The 17,683-nt window shown below is 41.6% G+C and overlaps 1 protein-coding gene across 1 annotated transcript; it reads left to right on the forward strand.

Moving 5' to 3' along the window:
* The first annotated feature begins 1,231 nt into the window (after window positions 1-1,231).
* Window positions 1,232-17,336, forward strand: commd7 (COMM domain containing 7). The gene is made up of 9 exons (XM_024005395.2): window positions 1,232-1,386; window positions 2,371-2,424; window positions 2,753-2,855; window positions 10,360-10,416; window positions 10,549-10,586; window positions 10,703-10,793; window positions 14,508-14,557; window positions 16,580-16,628; window positions 16,738-17,336. The coding sequence occupies exons 1-9, from the start codon at window positions 1,303-1,305 to the stop codon at window positions 16,812-16,814; spliced, it is 603 nt and encodes a 200-aa protein (XP_023861163.1). The 5' UTR covers window positions 1,232-1,302; the 3' UTR covers window positions 16,815-17,336.
* Window positions 17,337-17,683: the final 347 nt, after the last annotated feature.

Here is a 17,683-nt window from a genome sequence, read left to right on the forward strand (position 1 = left end):
AAAACACATCATAAACGGCAACTGCACAAAAATGTACCTGTTGCAGGGGTAGTCATTCGGTGAGCGGGGAAGAGTTGAGATTGATTGGTCCTCTCACTGCTTGCCAGGTGCCTCGAAGTGTCACACTACTTACCTCAACCTATGCATGCCTTTATACCCTGTGGAACCTGTGCGCAAATATCTAAGCGGAGTTCTCTTCTTTTCAAACTTGCCTGTTGTAATCTTTTTTCTTCGTTTTTTTTTTTTGCCACAATGTGCCACAATGTTCAGGCGTAACTTTTCCCGGGTCTCGAATCACACTGTAGCTGAATGGAAACTAGATTTACCTTTTCCAGTGTTAACCCTTAATACACCTGTACTGTATTTATACACCATTTATTTATATGCAGTTCTGCCAATGGTCTACTACCCTGCTGGCAAATACAAATACTTTAAAGTACTACTTAAGTCGCTTTTGATACTCAAGTAGTATTTTACTGGGTGACTTTCACTTTTACTTGAGTCATTTTTACTACGTATCTTTACTTTTACTCAAGTATGACAATTGGGTACTTTTTCCACCACTGCCTACTGGTCCTTATTAGGAGAGTGCGTGAAGCCTAATGTCCACAATAAACCAACCCATCCAAACATTTGATGTTGTCACTGGAAAAGTATTGCTCATTGTATTAATATACTGAAATAGTATAACAGATAGAGTCAGCGATATGAAATGTAGATGCTCAAAGTAAACAGCATAGTGGGTCAATTTCCGCAACAACTAAGAGCGTTGGAGCGCAARGCTAAACTTCTCCACTGTTTTAATCCCTTGGCTACCACATTCCAAAAGCGTGAAGCGAACCCGTGCACATGTGCAGATACTCTGTGTGATTGTGTGAGAGCGAAGTATTGTATCTTGCTCATCGCAATATCTGGCTGATATTTGRCTGACTCTACCTTTAAATCCATTGATATAACAGATACATAATCATATAACTGTGCCCATTTAAATTATATCACACTATTGTCTTACGTGTCTCTATGTTGAGTTTAACTATTGCCACACTTGTAACAATGCATGAACAAATAAAGCATAAAATACTTTACAACAGATTGTGTATTTTTGTAATAAATATATTTTCAATTAGATTATTTTTGATTTTTGATTAATTTAATCAAATGGATAGTTTTCCAGCCTTGAATGCGCTGTATAGGCAAGATAAAAATATGGAATGTGCTGAGTTGAATAGTAAGATAGCTTCATTTGAGTTTACCATCACGGAAGTAGCCACTAAAGTAAACATTTCCAGGCCGACAGCTATAATGTTGCAACTGCAGTTTACCAAAGATACTTTACCAGATTCTGTGAGCAATGACTTTCAGAACTTGAACAAATTCAACGAACAGGTGAGCATTCAATAACGCGAATTTGTCGTTTTGAGCGTTAGATAAGAACAGTGAATTGCATTCAAATCTTAGCTGTATGCTTGTAGTCAATATAATAGACAAGCTTTGCTCAGGAACAAATGAATTTACATACCGGTAGTAGCCAAACTGTTGTAGAATCATGCTGTTTTTAGTATGATACAATGTTGCAAATTGAAGATGAAACCCATTTGTGTCGACAAAGATAGACATTTGTTCCTGAGCAAAGATTGTCTATTGACAAGATAGTCAAGTGACTGCTCTAACAATGGAAATACATGTCCTCAAAGATGGAAGGCAGGCCAGAGGAGGCGAGATCAGGCTTGGCAGCTACACATACAAAGAACAAGTCTAAGAGATAGAGGACTCATCTTTGTATCGGTGTCATTATAGTGTCTGACAGCATGGGCAGTGCCATTGAGGCCATCTCCATTTTATTTAAAGTAATCCATTTTTTTCTTAATTGACTGATTGCTCCCAACTCATAGGAATCCCCACCCAGTTGACTAACGGTGGAATCCCTAAATGGCAATGTCTATGCTAAAACGGGTTATATCCATGATGAGTCCTCTATTTATCTCTATGAAAACTGCACAACAAGTTGCAGAAATGCTCACTTATATCAGTGCATTTGTAACAACCTAACCATTATGAAATTTCTATTAGATCAAATAAGCCTCACGTAGCAAATTAGCAATTACATTTTTTGTTGACCAAATTCGACTCTCTCTCATTGACCTCTATACAAAATTCCTCACTTTGTGGGCATATTTTCATAGACAGATTTTAGGCAGAGTAAAACCTCTCACTTTGCCTCTTCCTCTCTGGCCTGAGTCAACATCCCAGGTCACATGACTAGCAAGTGTCACATAACCTGCCTTACCTGTTAACAAAGTAGATCTGTGGAAAAATAGCAATACTGTATTGAAGAGGCCAATAAACACTTTTTAAACTGTTTCCCTGTAGCAATTCACAAGTCTGACTGAGATTCTTTTCAATTTCCTGTTGGAGCCAAAAGAGGTAAACACACACACGCATTAACTTATTTTTTTACATTTKAGTCATTTTGCAGACGCTCTTATCCAGACCGACTTAGTCAGTGCATTCGTGTTAAGACGGCTAGGTGAGACAACCACATATCACCGTTGTAGTAATGCATGTTTTCCTCAATACAGCTGTTATCAGCAAAGTCAGTGCTAGTAGAAAAAGTCAAGTGCTAGTTTTTATTTTTTGGGGGAGGGAGGAATAAGACAGATGTCTTATTTAATATATTATTTGAAGAGCTTTTTCATTCATGGTGTGCTGTGTGCACTTGACTGGTGTTTCATTCATTGTGTTGTGTATGCAGGCGGACAGGTTCCTGCATCAGCTGAGTRAGTTTGCAGGAGAGAATGGGATGAGTGCAGGCCCACTGAGGAACCTCATGAAGAGCCTCCTGCTGCTTCCCCATGGTGAGACTGACCGWGCACTCACAAATAAGCATATTAAAAAAACTTTAGCTGCAAATGTGTACAACATGAAATACACATACACCAAAATATTGTAAAGATTCCATCACACATCTTAGATATACGGTATATCAAGGAAAATGTCATTTTTTTCTGGTCCATACTGTTACCACCATAGAGAGCAAAAATATAAATGCAAAATGTAACAATTTTAAAGATTTTACTGAGTTACAGTTCATATAAGGAAATCAGTCAATTTAAATAAATAAATTAGGCCCCAATCTATGGATTTCAAATGACTGGGAATACAGATATGCATCTGTTGTTCACAAATACCTTAAAAAAAAAAGGTAGGGGCGTGGATCAGAAAACCAGTCAGTATCTGGTGTGACCACCATTTGCCCCATGCAGCGCGGCATATCTCCTTCGCATAGCGTTGATCAGGCTGTTGATTGTGGCCTGTGGAATGTTGTCCCACTCTTCTTCAATGGCTGTGCAAAGTTGCTGGATATTGGTGGGAACTAGAACACGCTGTCATACATGTCGATCCAGGTCACCCCAAACATGCTCAATGGGTGACATGTCTGGTGAGTATGCAGGCCATGGAAGAACTGGGACATTTTCAGCTTCCAGGAATTGTGTACAGATCTTTACGACATGGGGCCATGCATTATCATGCTGAAACATGAGGTGATTGGAGGCGGATGAATGGTGTGGCAATGGGCCTCAGGATCTCTCACAGTATCTCTGTGCATTCAAATTGCCATTGATGAAATGCAATTCTGTTTGTTGTCCGTAGCTTATGCCTGCCCATACCATAACCCCACCGCCACCATGGGGTACTCTGTTCACAATGTTGACATCAGCAAACCGCTCGCCCACACAACGCCATACACATGGTCTGCAGTTGTGAGGCCGGTTGGACATACTGCCAAATTCTCTAAAACGACATTATGGTAGAAAAATGAACATTACGTTATCTGACAACAGCTCTGCTGGACATTCCTGCAGTCAGCATGCCTATTGCATGCTCCCTCAACTTGAGACATCTGTGGCATTGTTTGACAAAACTGCACATTTTAGAGTGGTCTTTTATTGTCCTCAGCACAATGTGCACCTGTGCAATGATCAGCTTCTTGATATGCCACACCTGTCAGRTGGATGGATTATTTTGGCAAAGGGGAAATGCTCCCTAATATGGATGTAAAGAAATGTGTGCAGAAAATTTGAGAAATAAGCATTTTGTGCATATGGAACATTTCTTGAATCTTTTATTTCAGCTCATGAAACATGGGACTAACACATTACATGTTGCATTTATATTTTTTGTTCAGTGTATATTTAAGTATGTGGTTACAACAACTTAAAATTGTAAATCCATATGAATTCAATAACTTTTTGACAGCATCCCTTTTGATTTAAACAACTTTCCACACATGTTTGCCCATGGAAGAGGTGCTCAGAAAGTGACTTTGGACCTGAATGCCAAAACATTCAGGAGCTAGAGATGCTCAAAGTTGAGCCATTTAGCATACCCCAACATGAGACATCCATGTCTTCCTTACTGGAAAATATAAATGGTTTAGTTTGATATCATTTAAAAGCTTACAAATAGGGTTGTCAAACTATTTTACAATTTCATGAAAAAAATGATGTTTTAGTAAAACATTCTTCAATTTTTTTCACCTTTTTAATGTAAATGATCAAATCAATAAACTCAGATTTTTTTCATATTCACATATGTTGCAGCTTAGACCCTGGTTGCGGTCCAAACACTTAAAAGACACACCCTTTCCCCTCAGCCCTCAAATTAAGTGGACACTTCTGATGACGTATCATGACTTCTGACGAGTATGCCCCTTGCCCTGCAAGTGTGAGGGAGGAAGGAATGATTTTTAAACGGACCACCTTTGGCTGGAAATTCGTCACTCGTTCATCCCGCGATGATTGTGTTTTCAGCCATCAGTAGCTTGTGGATGCTTTATATGCACTACAGTCAATTATGAGTGCATGTCTACTTATATTAAATATACAGTTGAAGTCGGAAGTTTACATACACGTTAGCCAAATACATTTAAACTCAGTTTTTCACAATTCCTGACATTTAATCCTAGTAAAAATTCCCTGTCTTAGGTCAGTTAGGATCACCACTTTATTTTAAGAATGTGAAATGTCAGAATAATAGTAGAGAGAATGATTTATTTCAGCTTTTATTTTCTTTCATCACATTCCCAGGGGTCAGAAGTTTACATACACTCAATTAGTATTTGGTAGCATTGCCTTTAAATAGTTTAACTTGGGTCAAACGTTTCCAAATGCCTGAAGGTACCACATTCATCTGTACAACAATAGTACGCAAGTATTTACATTTACATTTACATTTAAGTCATTTAGCAGACGCTCTTATCCAGAGCGACTTACAAATTGGTGCATTCACCTTATGATATCCAGTGGAACAACCACTTTACAATAGTGCATCTAACTCTTTTAAGGGGGGGGGGGTTAGAAGGATTACTTTATCCTATCCTAGGTATTCCTTAAAGAGGTGGGGTTTCAGGTGTCTCCGGAAGGTGGTGATTGACTCCGCTGACCTGGTGTCGTGAGGGAGTTTGTTCCACCATTGGGGTGCCAGAGCAGCGAACAGTTTTGACTGGGCTGAGCGGAACTGTACTTCCTCAGAGGTAGGGAGGCGAGCAGGCCAGAGGTGGATGAACGCAGTGCCCTTGTTTGGGTGTAGGGCCTGATCAGAGCCTGAAGGTACGGAGGTGCCGTTCCCCTCACAGCTCCGTAGGCAAGCACCATGGTCTTGTAGCGGATGCGAGCTTCAACTGGAAGCCAGTGAGAGAGCGGAGGAGCGGGTGACGTGAGAGAACTTGGGAAAGTTGAACACCAGACGGGCTGCGCGGGTTCTGGATGAGTTGTAGGGGTTTAATGGCACAGGCAGGGAGCCCAGCCAACAGCGAGTTGCAGTAATCCAGACGGGAGATGACAAGTGCCTGGATTAGGACCTGCGCCGCTTCCTGCGTGAGGCAGGGTCGTACTCTGCGAATGTTGTAGAGCATGAACCTACAGGAACGGGTCACCGCCTTGATGTTAGTTGAGAACGACAGGTGTTTGTCCAGGATCACGCCAAGGTTCTTAGCACTCTGGGAGGAGGACACAATGGAGTTGTCAACCGTGATGGCGAGATCATGGAACGGGCAGTCCTTCCCTGGGAGGAAGAGCAGCTCCGTCTTGCCGAGGTTCAGCTTGAGGTGGTGATCCGTCATCCACACTGATATGTCTGCCAGACATGCAGAGATGCGATTCACCACCTGGTTATCAGAGGGGGAAAGGAGAAGATTAATTTGTGTGTCGTCTGCATAGCAATGATAGAGAGAGACCATGTGAGGATATGACAGAGCCAAGTGACTTGGTGTATAGCGAGAATAGGGAGGGCCTAGAACAGAGCCCTGGGGGACACCAGTGGTGAGAGCCGTGGTGCGGAGACAGATTCTCGCCACGCCACTGGTAGGAGCGACCTGTCAGGTAGGACGCAATCCAAGCGTGGGCCGCGCCGGAGATGCCCAGCTCGGAGAGGTGGAGAAGGAGGATCTGATGGTTCACAGTATCAAAGGCAGCCGATAGGTCTAGAAGGATGAGAGCAGAGGAGAGAGAGTTAGCTTTAGCAGTGCGGAGCGCCTCCGTGACACAGAGAAGAGCAGTCTCAGTTGAATGACTAGTCTTGAAACCTGACTGATTTGGATCAAGAAGGTCATTCTGAGAGAGATAGCAGGAGAGCTGGCCAAGGACGGCACGTTCAAGAGTTTTGGAGAGAAAAGAAAGAAGGGAAACTGGTCTGTAGTTGTTGACATCGGAGGGATCGAGTGTAGGTTTTCAGAAGGGGTGCAACTCTCGCTCTCTTGAAGACGGAAGGGACGTAGCCAGCGGTCAAGGATGAGTTGATGAGCGAGGTGAGGTAAGGGAGAAGGTCTCCGGAAATGGTCTGGAGAAGAGAGGAGGGGATAGGGTCAAGCGGGCAGGTTGTTGGGCGGCCGCCGTCACAAGACGCGAGATTTCATCTGGAGAGAGAGGGGAGAAAGAGGTCAAAGCACAGGGTAGGGCAGTGTGAGCAGAACCAGCGGTGTCGTTTGACTTAGCAAACGAGGATCGGATGTCGTCGACCTTCTTTTCAAAATGGTTGACGAAGTCATCAGCAGAGAGGGAGGAGGGGGGAGGAGGATTCAGGAGGGAGGAGAAGTGGCAAAGAGCTTCCTAGGGTTAGAGGCAGATGCTTGGAATTTAGAGTGGTAGAAATTGGCTTTAGCAGCAGAGACAAAGAGGAGAATGTAGAGAGGAGGGAGTGAAAGGATGCAGGTCCGCAGGGAGGCGAGTTTTCCTCCATTTCCGCTCGGCTGCCGGAGCCCTGTTCTGTGAGCTCGCAATGAGTCGTCGAGCCACGGAGCAGGAGGGGAGGACCGAGCCGGCTGGAGGATAGGGGACATAGAAAGTCAAAGGATGCAGAAAGGGAGGAGAGGAGGTTGAGGAGGCAGAATCAGGAGATAGGTTGGAGAAGGTTTGAGCAGAGGGAAGAGATGATAGGATGGAAGAGGAGAGAGTAGCGGGGGAGAGAGAGCGAAGGTTGGGACGGCGCGATACCATCCGAGTAGGGGCAGTGTGGGAAGTGTTGGATGAGAGCGAGAGGGAAAAGGATACAAGGTAGTGGTCGGAGACTTGGAGGGGAGTTGCAATGAGATTAGTGGAAGAACAGCATCTAAAAGATGAGGTCAAGCGTATTGCCTGCCTTGTGAGTAGGGGGGAAGGTGAGAGGGTGAGGTCAAAAGAGGAGAGGAGTGGAAAGGGAGGCAGAGAATGAGTCAAAGGTAGACGTGGGGAGGTTAAAGTCACCCAGAACTGTGAGAGGTGAGCCATCCTCAGGAAAGGAACTTATCAGGGCGAAGCTCATTGATGAACTCTCCAAGGGAACCTGGAGGGCGATAAATGTTAAGGATGTTAAGCTTGAAAGGGCTGGTAACTGTGACAGCATGGAATTCAAAGGAGGCGATAGACAGATGGGTCAGGGGAGAAAGAGAGAATGTCCACTTGGGAGAGATGAGGATCCCAGTGCCACCACCCGCTGACCAGAAGCTCTCGGGGTGTGCGAGAACACGTGGGCAGAACGAGGAGAGAGCAGTAGGAGTAGCAGTGTTATCAGTGGTAATCCATGTTTCCGTCAGTGCCAAAAGTCGAGGGACTGGAGGGAAGCATAGGCTGAGATGAACTCTGCCTTGTTTGGCCCGCAGATCGGCAGTTCCAGAGGCTGCCTGAGACCTGGAACTCCACGTGGGTCGTGCGCGCTGGGAACACCAGGTTAGAGTAGCAGCGGCCACGCGGTGTGAAGCGTTTGTATGGTCTGTGCAGAGAGGAGAGAACAGGGATAGACAGACACATAGTTGACAGGCTACAGAAGAGGCTACGCTAATGCAAGGAGATTGGAATGACAAGTGGACTACACGTCTCGAATGTTAGAAAGTTAAGCTTACGTTGCAAAAATATCTTATTGACTAAAATGATATAGTCTGCTGGCTGGTGAAATAGGCTAGCTAGCAGTGGCTGCGTTGTTGACTTTTGTTGAAAGTGTAGCTGGTAGGTAACCTCTAACTGGCTAGGTAACCTCGACAATTACTCTAGACTACAACAATTATCTTGATACAAAGACGGCTATGTAGCCAGCTAAGATCAAACAAATCAACTGTTGTACTGTAATGAAATGAAATGTAATACTATCTGTAATACTACCTGTGGAGCAAAGGGAATGCAACTACTCGCTCCAAACCAAACCGGAAGTGCGTATCGTAGAGGGAGAGGCAATAGAAGTGTTGTTTCTTGTTATTATTGTCTTTTGTGTCTTTAGAGGACTGCTTCACCTTAATGTCCCCTTTCCTTTTCTTCTGTCCTTATTTTGTCCCACTTTGTCCCTTTGTCCCTTCTTCTCTTCTGCCAACTAGACACTCCTTGTTAGCTAGCTAGCTTCTTTCAGGAATGTCCCTAGCAACTGTAGCAACAGGTAAACAACTTAGCTAGCTAAGAAAACGGTATAATTTTATGAAAAATTGTTACTTTTTCAAAAGCCTTTCTTCTTTGTTTGCTGCTTGTTTGGTCTCCTATTCAGTTTGCAGTTTTCTTTTGATTTTTTTCGATGTACTTTACTCTAAAAAAAACATTTAAATTTCAATATTTGTAGGAGCTCATCTTTTCAGCTGCTGCTGCTTAATTATGAGCAGTATGTGGTGTTTAAACACCATGGGACCACGCAGCCATCACACCACTCAGGAAGGAGATGCATTCGTTCTAGAGATGAACGTACTTTGGTGAGAAAAGTGCAAATCAATCCCAGAACAACAGCAAAGGACCTTGTGAAGATGCTGGAGGAAACAGGTAACAAACTATCTATATCCACAGTAAAACGAGTCCTATATTGACATAACCTGAAAGGGCGCTCAGCAAGGAAGAAGCCACTGCACCAAAGCCCCAAAAAAGCCAGACTACGGTTTGCAACTACACATGGGGACAAATATCGTACTTTTTGGAGAATTTTCCTCTGGACTGATGAAAAAAAATAGAGCTGTTTGGCCATAATGACCATCTTTATGTTTGGAGGAAAAAGGGGGAAGCTTGCAAGCTGAAGAACACCATCCAACCGTGAAGCATGGGGGTGGCAGCATCATCTTGTGTGGGTGCTTTGCTGCAGAAGGACTGGTGCACTTCACAAAATAGATGGTATCATGAGGTAGGAAAATTATGTGGATATATTGAAGCAACATCTCAAGACATCAGTCAGGAAGTTAAAACTTGGTCACAAATGGGTCTTCCAAATGGACATTGCATACCGGTACTTCCAAAGTTTGTGGCAAAATGGTCTAAGGACAACAAAGTCAAGGTATTAGAGTGGCCATCACAAAGCCCTGATCTCAATCCTATAGAACATTTGTGGGCAGAACTGAAAAAGCGTGTGCGAGCAAGGAGGCCTACAAACCTGACTCAGTTACACCAGCTCTGTCCGGAGGAATGGGCCAAAATTCACCCAACYTATTGTGGGAAGCTTGTGGAAGGCTACCYRAAAYGTTTGACCCAAKTTAAACAATTTAAAGGCAATGCTACCAAATACTAATTGAGTGTATGTAAACTTCTAACCCACTGGGAATGTGATGAAAGAAATGAAATCTGAAATATATAATTCTCTCTACTATTATTCTGACATTTCACATTCTTAAAATAAAGTGGTGAACCAAACTGACCTAAGACAAGGAATTTTTACTTGAATTAAATGTCAGGAATTGTGAAAAACTGAGTTTAAATGTATTTGGCGAACGTGTATGTAAACTTCCGACTTCAACTGTATGTAGGGTTTCATTCAAATCAAAAGTGGTGGTGTCAAAAAGTGATTGCATTCAAATGGATTTACTCAAAAGGGATAAAGTGTTGTATAATTTAACTCAAAGCCAAGATTTTTTATTTTTTATTCTAGGTTCCCTGAAGAAAAATCTGACAGAAGACCAAGTCAAAGAGGACCTTCTCACTTTAGGTCTGTTGTAATATGAAATCCCATATGCATCAAAGCTAATCCATACTCCTGTCTCCACAGTCCTCATTACTAATGAGTTTTACAGTGTCACTGTGCAACAGATATAATGTTGTGTAACGTTTTCATTTTTAGGAGTCAGTGAAGACAAGGCAGACCATTTTTCACAACAGGTATATTTGATATCATATCCTCCATGCTGTGTCAGTACTCTATTTAAGTACAGTGCTGAATTGAGAAAAAGGTAATTGATTGACTTTTATTTTTATATATATATATTTTTTTTCAGTGGAGCCTCCACTACCCTGTGTTGTCCAGGCTGGCTGTAGGACAGACTCTGATGGTCAACCAGCTGGTGGACATGGAGTGGAAGTTTGGTGGTAAGACTTAATCAGGGACATCTTATGAACAGAAGACCAGGGCCTATAGAGCAGTAGTGCTGATCTAGGATCAGTTTAGCCTTTTAGATAATAATGAATACTTATTATATGGCCAGGATGGACCTGATCCTAGATCCGTACTCCTACTCTGAGATACTTTACGAATAGGGGGCAAGGATAGAATTGCCGTTGTAAATAACCCTCATCGTATTATAGATAGATGGATGTTTTATGTTGTGTATAGTCTGCATTTGGGATGGATGAATTACCCTATTCCTGGTCCTCTCCGTGAAGGGGAGAGAGAGAGGGGCAATACGGAGCTTATCTTTGGGGAGGCACAGCTTTCTCTTTTCTCGTTGAGATGTACAAAGGCCACTAAATCGCTCTACACTTGAATAGGCACGAACAGAGCCATGTATTTAGAGAGTTGGACCAATGCGGTTTCCACGTTATGATGCATTTACATGACCCTTCATCATTCTGTGGCAGCCATGTTTTGCCCGGGCCAAACGCTTCTTGCTCCGGGCCAAACGCTACACCACACCCACGGACTTTAGTTTCTTCTCCGCAATGAGTCTGAATCTGAGTACCTCCCCTAGGATTTCTAGAACGCAAACGCATTCTAACCATTCTGATTGGTCCCAGAAACCAATGGGTTGAGCCAGAGGTAGAACACACGTGGGTAAAACCAATGTTTTGAAAATGTTATTGCTTAGAGCAGTGGTTCCCAAACTTTTTATAGTCCCCTACCCCTTCAAACATTCAACCTCCAGCTGCGTACCTCCTCTAGGGTCAGCGCACTCTCAAATGTTGTTTTTTGCCTTCATTGTATGCAGCTGGAGGTTGAATGTTTGAAGGGGTACAGGACTATAAAACGTTTGGGAACCACTGCCTTCATTGTTAAACATAAGAATGAGTGAGTTTTTGTCACAACCTGGCTCGTGGGAAGTGACAAAGTGCTCTTATAGGACCAGGGCACAAATAATAATCAATAATTTTGCTCTTTATTTAGCCATTTTACATATAAAACCTTATTTGTTCATCAAAAATTGTGAATAACTCAACACAGGTTAATGAGAAGGGTGTGCTTGAAAGGATGCACATAACTCTGCAATGTTGGGTTGTTTTGGAAAGAGTCTCAGTCTTAAATCATTTTCCACACACTGTGCCTGTATTTCTGTGCCTGTATTTAGTTTTCCTGCTAGTGAGGGCCGAGAATACACTCTCACTTAGGTACGTGGTTGCAAAGAGCATCAGTGTCTTAACAGCGAGTTTTGCCAAGGCAGGATACTCTGAGCACAGCCCAATCCAGAAATCTGGCAGTGGCTTCTGATTTTAAATTCAATTTTCACAGAACCGCTTGTTGCAATTTCGATGAGGTTCTCTTGTTCAGATATCAGTAAGTGGACTGGAGGCAGGGCATGAAAGGGATAACGAATCCAGTTGTTTGTGTCGTCCTTTTCGGGAAAGTATCTGCATAATTGCGCACCCAGCTCACTCAGGTGCTTCGCTATATCACATTTGACATTGTCCGTAAGCTTGAGTTCATTTGCACACAAAATCATACAATGATGGAAAGACCTGTGTGTTGTCCTTGTTAATGCAAACAAAAAAGAGCTCCAACTTCTTAATCACAGCCTCAATTTGGTCCTGCGCATTGAATATAGTTGCAGAAAGTCCCTGTAATCCTAGATTCAGATCATTCAGGCGAGAAAAAACGTCACCCAGATAGGCCAGTCGTGTGAGAAACTCGTCATCAGGCAAGCGATCAGACACGTGAAAATGATGGTCAGTGAAAACTTTAAGCTCGTCTCTCAATTTAAAAAAACGTGTCAATACTTTGCCCCTTGATAACCAGCGCACTTCTGTATGTTGTAAAAGCGTTACATGGTCGCTGCCCATAATCATTGCAGAGTGCAGAAAATACACGAGAGTTCAGGGGCCTTGCTTTAACAAAGTTAACCATTTTCACTGTAGTGTCCAAAACGTCTTTCAAGCTGTCAGGCATTCCCTTGGCAGCAAGAGCCTCTCGGTGGATGCTGCAGTGTACCCAAGTGGTATTGGGAGCAACTGCTTACACGTGCGTTACCACTCCACTATGTCTCCCTGTCATGGCTTTTGCGCCATCAGTACAGATGCCAACACATCTTGACCACCGAAGTCCATTTGATGTCACAAAGCTGTCCAGTACTTAAAAAATATCCTCTCCTTTTGTCCTGGTTTCCAGTGGTTTGCGGAAGAGGATGTCTTCCTTAATTGACCCCCCCCCATAAACGTAACGGACATATACCAGGAGCTGTGCCAGGCCTGCCACATCTGTTGACTCCTCCAGCTGTAACGCATATAATTCACTGGCTTGTATGATAAGCAGTAATTGTTTCAAAACATCTCCTGCCATGTCACTGATGCGTCGTGAAACAGTGTTGTTTGATGAAGACATTGTCTGTAAAGTTTTTTGGGGACTTTTCCTCCAGCATTTTCCCAGCCATATCCGCGGCAGCAAGAAGAATGAAGTCCCCCACAATAGTATGGGGCTTGCCTGTCCTAGCCACTCAGTAGCTCACCGTATTAGCCACTCGGTAGCTCACCATATAAGATGCTTCTAGCTCCTTCTTATTAATGGTATCTGTTGCTTTTATACATGTCTTACTAATCGAAAGTTGTCTTTATTCTCCCTCAAACTCCCGTGGCTTATTTTTCAAATTGTCATGTTTCATTTCTAAATGTCTGTGCGAGAGTGAAGGTTTCCCGCGAGAGTAATGGACAAGGCTACCTGTATTTGACATTGTTGTTATTTCACTGAACACTAGATGGTTTAATTTTATTTTTGGCAGTGAAATGAGGCTACTCAGGCGAGGGGAAAAAAACTCACCCAAATGTATACCACCATTGGAAAATATAAATGTACTGTTTGAAAATGTTAAGAAGAATGTTTTTGTTGCAAAATAACAACATTTAAAAATAAAATAAAAATGTGAATCACATTTTTATTTGGCGTACCCCAGACGGCATTGCTTGTACCCCTGGGGAATACCTGGCTTAGAGGATCCAATCGCTGATGACTTTGTTTTGTACAACAACCATCATCACAAACGACTTCAACGATGGCAGTCTAACTGAAGTATGTAGCGAACATAGAGCAGTGGAACCATTCCGTTTGAGTCCTCAGGCAAAGCCATGTTAGCTCTCCATTAACATAGCACTGTTTAAATATTCCCCATGTTATGAACTGAAAGTCAAAAATTAGAACAATATTCAAAATTCTAAAAGTTGACCTAACTCTCTAAATATTTGGCTCTGGGCACGACAACATGAGCAGAGCATGCTATTGTGGTTTGTTGGCTTTAGACTCATTAAGATATCTGTTGTGATTAGGTGTACAACGATACATAAAATGTTCTTGATCAGTGAGTGGTCTAAAATCTTTCAGTTAATAGTGGCATAATGACTCAACCAATCAGTATTCACTATGCTAAGTAACGATTATGCGAAGTACTATACGTGGGTATGCTAAGTACAATCTTCATTTAACAAATTATTGCTCAGGCATGCCTATTATTGCTCAGGCATCTGCGCATGTCTATAATCCAAGCGTCTAGAGCACTTGGCTGAAGCCAAGCTAAATGCCTCTCTCTCTTGATAGTTAAAGGTGCAGTTCAATTACAATAAGGCATTGTGATTGAATGCCCAATTGAATGTTGTCTGTCTCCATAGTGACCGTGGGGACGAGTGAACTTCAGAAAGTTGGAAACACCTTTCTACAGGTATTATTTATGTTGCCATCATGATTACATATTGAATAAATGTACAGTGCTTTCAGAAAATATCCATATCCCTTGACTTATTCCAAATTTGATTGTGTTACAGCCTGAATTCAAAAAATTGATTAAAATAAATAAATAAATAAAAAATCTCACCCAACTACACACAATACCCCATAATGATAGTGAAAAGATGTTTTTGGCTTTAGAAATTTTTGCTAATTTATTGAAAATGAAATACAGAAATATCTCATTTACATATGTATTCACATCCCTGAGTCAATACATGTTACAATCACCTTTGGCAGCGATTACAGCTGTGAGTCGTTCTGGGTAAGTCTCTAAGAGCTTTGCACACCTGGATTGTACAATATTTGCGCATTCTTTTTTTTTTTTTTTTATCTTCAAGGTCTGTCAAGTTGGTTGTTGATCATTGCTAAAGAGACATGTTCAAGTCTTGCCATAGATTTTCAAGCTGATTTATGTCAACTGTAACTAGACCACTCAAGAACATTTTTATGTCGTTTTGGTAAGCAACTCCTTGTGTATATTTGGCCTTGTGTTTTAGGTTATTGTCCTGCTGAAAAGTGAATTTGTTTCCCAGTGTTTGTTGGAAAGCAGACTGAACCAGGTTTTCCTATAGGATTTTGCCTTTGCTTTATTCCATTTATTTTTATCCTAAAAAACTCCCTAGTCCTTGCCGATGACAAGCATACCACAACATGATGCAGCCACCACTATGCTTGAAAATATGAAGWGTGGTACTCAGTGATGTGTTGTTCTATTTGCCCCAAACATAATGCTTTGTTTTCAGGACAAAAAGTACATTTCTTAGCCACATTTTTGGCAGTTTTACTTTAGTGCCCTATTGCAAACAGGATGCATGTTTTGGAATATTTTTATTCTGTGCAGGCTTTCTTCTTTTCACTCTGTCATTTAGGTTAGTATTGTGGAGTAACTACAATGTCAGTTATCTCCAATCACAACCATTCAACTCTGTAACTGTTTTAAAGTCACCCTTGGCCTCATGGTAAAATTACTGAGCGGTTTCCTTGCTCTCCGACAACTGAGTTAGGAAGGACGCCTGTATCTTTGTAGTGACTGGGTGTATTGACACACTATCAAAAGTGTAAATAATAACTTCACCATGCTCAATATTCAATGTCTGTGTATATATAATTTTTTTAACCAATCTACCAATAGGTGCCCTTCTTTGCAAGGCATTGGGGAAACCTCCCTGGTCTTTGTGATTGAATCAGTGTTTGAAATTCACTGCTCGACTGAGGGACCTTACAATTATCTGTATGTGTGGGGTAGAGAGATTTGGTAGTCATTCAAAAATCATGGTAAACACTATTATTGCAGTCCATGCAACTTATTATGTGACTTGTTAAGCACATTTTTACTCCTGAACTTAAGCTTGCCATAACAAAGAGGTTGAATACTTATTGACTCAAGACATTTCAGCTTTTCATATAATTTAATTAGTAAATGATTTGAATAAACATAATTTTTCTTTGATATTATGCTGTATTGTGTGTAGGCCAGTGACACAATCTCTATTCAATCAATTTTAAATTCAGGCTGTAACGAAACCAAATGTGGAAAAAGTCAAGGAGTGTGAATACTTTCTGAATAGATTGACCAGGTAATAAAATATGGATTCAGTGTGTATCTACTGTCTAGACCATAAACCCATAGCGTAGAGGTTAAAATAATGATTGATGGACAGTAACATTTTTTGTAAGAAGTGTGAATTATAAATGTTACAGCTTTATGGACTAACTGACTGACCGATGGAAGTGTGATAGATCGCTATGACAACAGACTTAGCCGTTAGTTTTCGTGGTCTGCCTTCCTACTTGTCAGAATTTCTGCGGACTGCTAATACTGTATTTCTCCGCTTCAGCCGCTTTAATTTGTTGACAAAAGTATGTCCACACACAGTGAAAGTAGCACTCAATGACCACCGCACAAAGCTGTTTTCTACTGCACTATTTGAAACTATATCTACGTCTCTTCCAGCTTAAGTTGGTCATCAGAAAGGGGAACTCAACTGAAAATGTCTACATGGGTGAGTCTCTAACTCGTACTGTACCCAAGTCAGTATGTCATTGGGTCACTTTGCTTATTGTTCTTGGTATCATTCACAGATTTGGTCTTTTTTTTGTGTCTTTTTTTAGAGTTGACCCTCCCCCAGTTTTACAACTTTCTCCATGAAATGGAGAGGGCCAAAGCCAGTATGGACTGTTTCAGCTGAACCTGATCGCCAGTAGCATGAGCATGTACTGAATATGTGTCCTAGAGGGGCAGCAGAAAACAAAAGAGGAGATGACAGTGATTGACACTGGATGGGTCCCAATTGGCACTCTATTCCCTTTATAGTGAACAGGGGCAATTTGGGACATGCATGCAGTTCAAAATAGAACATACAGAATCTGAATGAACCTTCCAGATTCTCACTTACCAAGATTTCAATATGTGTTGTGTTATTTTGACATTTGTCTTTTGAAATGTGCACTATTGGTTTGCAGTAGTGATTTTGTGTGCATGAGTAACTGTTCGTGAGTTTGTTTTTGAGAGAAAGTATTATATTGTAACCCAATGACTTTAATTCCATTGGCTGTCACTACAAGTGATGTGAGGCATACGCGTAACAATTTTTTGCAATCTCTCATCATTTATATTACTGATTTGCTTAACTTTATTTTTAACAAAATCAAATGGAACATGATTCACACTTGCACTTACTTTTTTCTCTCCAAATAAAGTATTCAGATGTTGTCATATTGGTCTGCTGTAGGTATTCACATAATAATGAATGAATGATAGAAATTCTGAATAATATCCTCAGACAATTACACAACATGATAGTCAGTTATTACGCTGACATAGAACATACTGTCAAATTGGTTCTAATAACAGGTTTCAGTAGATATTCCACTGACACCAATATGAGACAACGATGGGGAGCCAAATACACTGTAGAGAGGAGCATGTGAATACTAGTTGTCATTCAATCCTACTTTTATACCTTAATTAGCCAAGAAGTCACATTAAATGTACACCCATCCATTTCCCCAAAAGGAAATAGTTCATGCTAGCATTTGGGCATGTAACAATGATCTG

This window comes from Salvelinus sp. IW2-2015, linkage group LG17 (assembly GCF_002910315.2).
Source record: "Salvelinus sp. IW2-2015 linkage group LG17, ASM291031v2, whole genome shotgun sequence".
In the NCBI taxonomy this organism is placed as follows: domain Eukaryota; kingdom Metazoa; phylum Chordata; class Actinopteri; order Salmoniformes; family Salmonidae; genus Salvelinus; species Salvelinus sp. IW2-2015.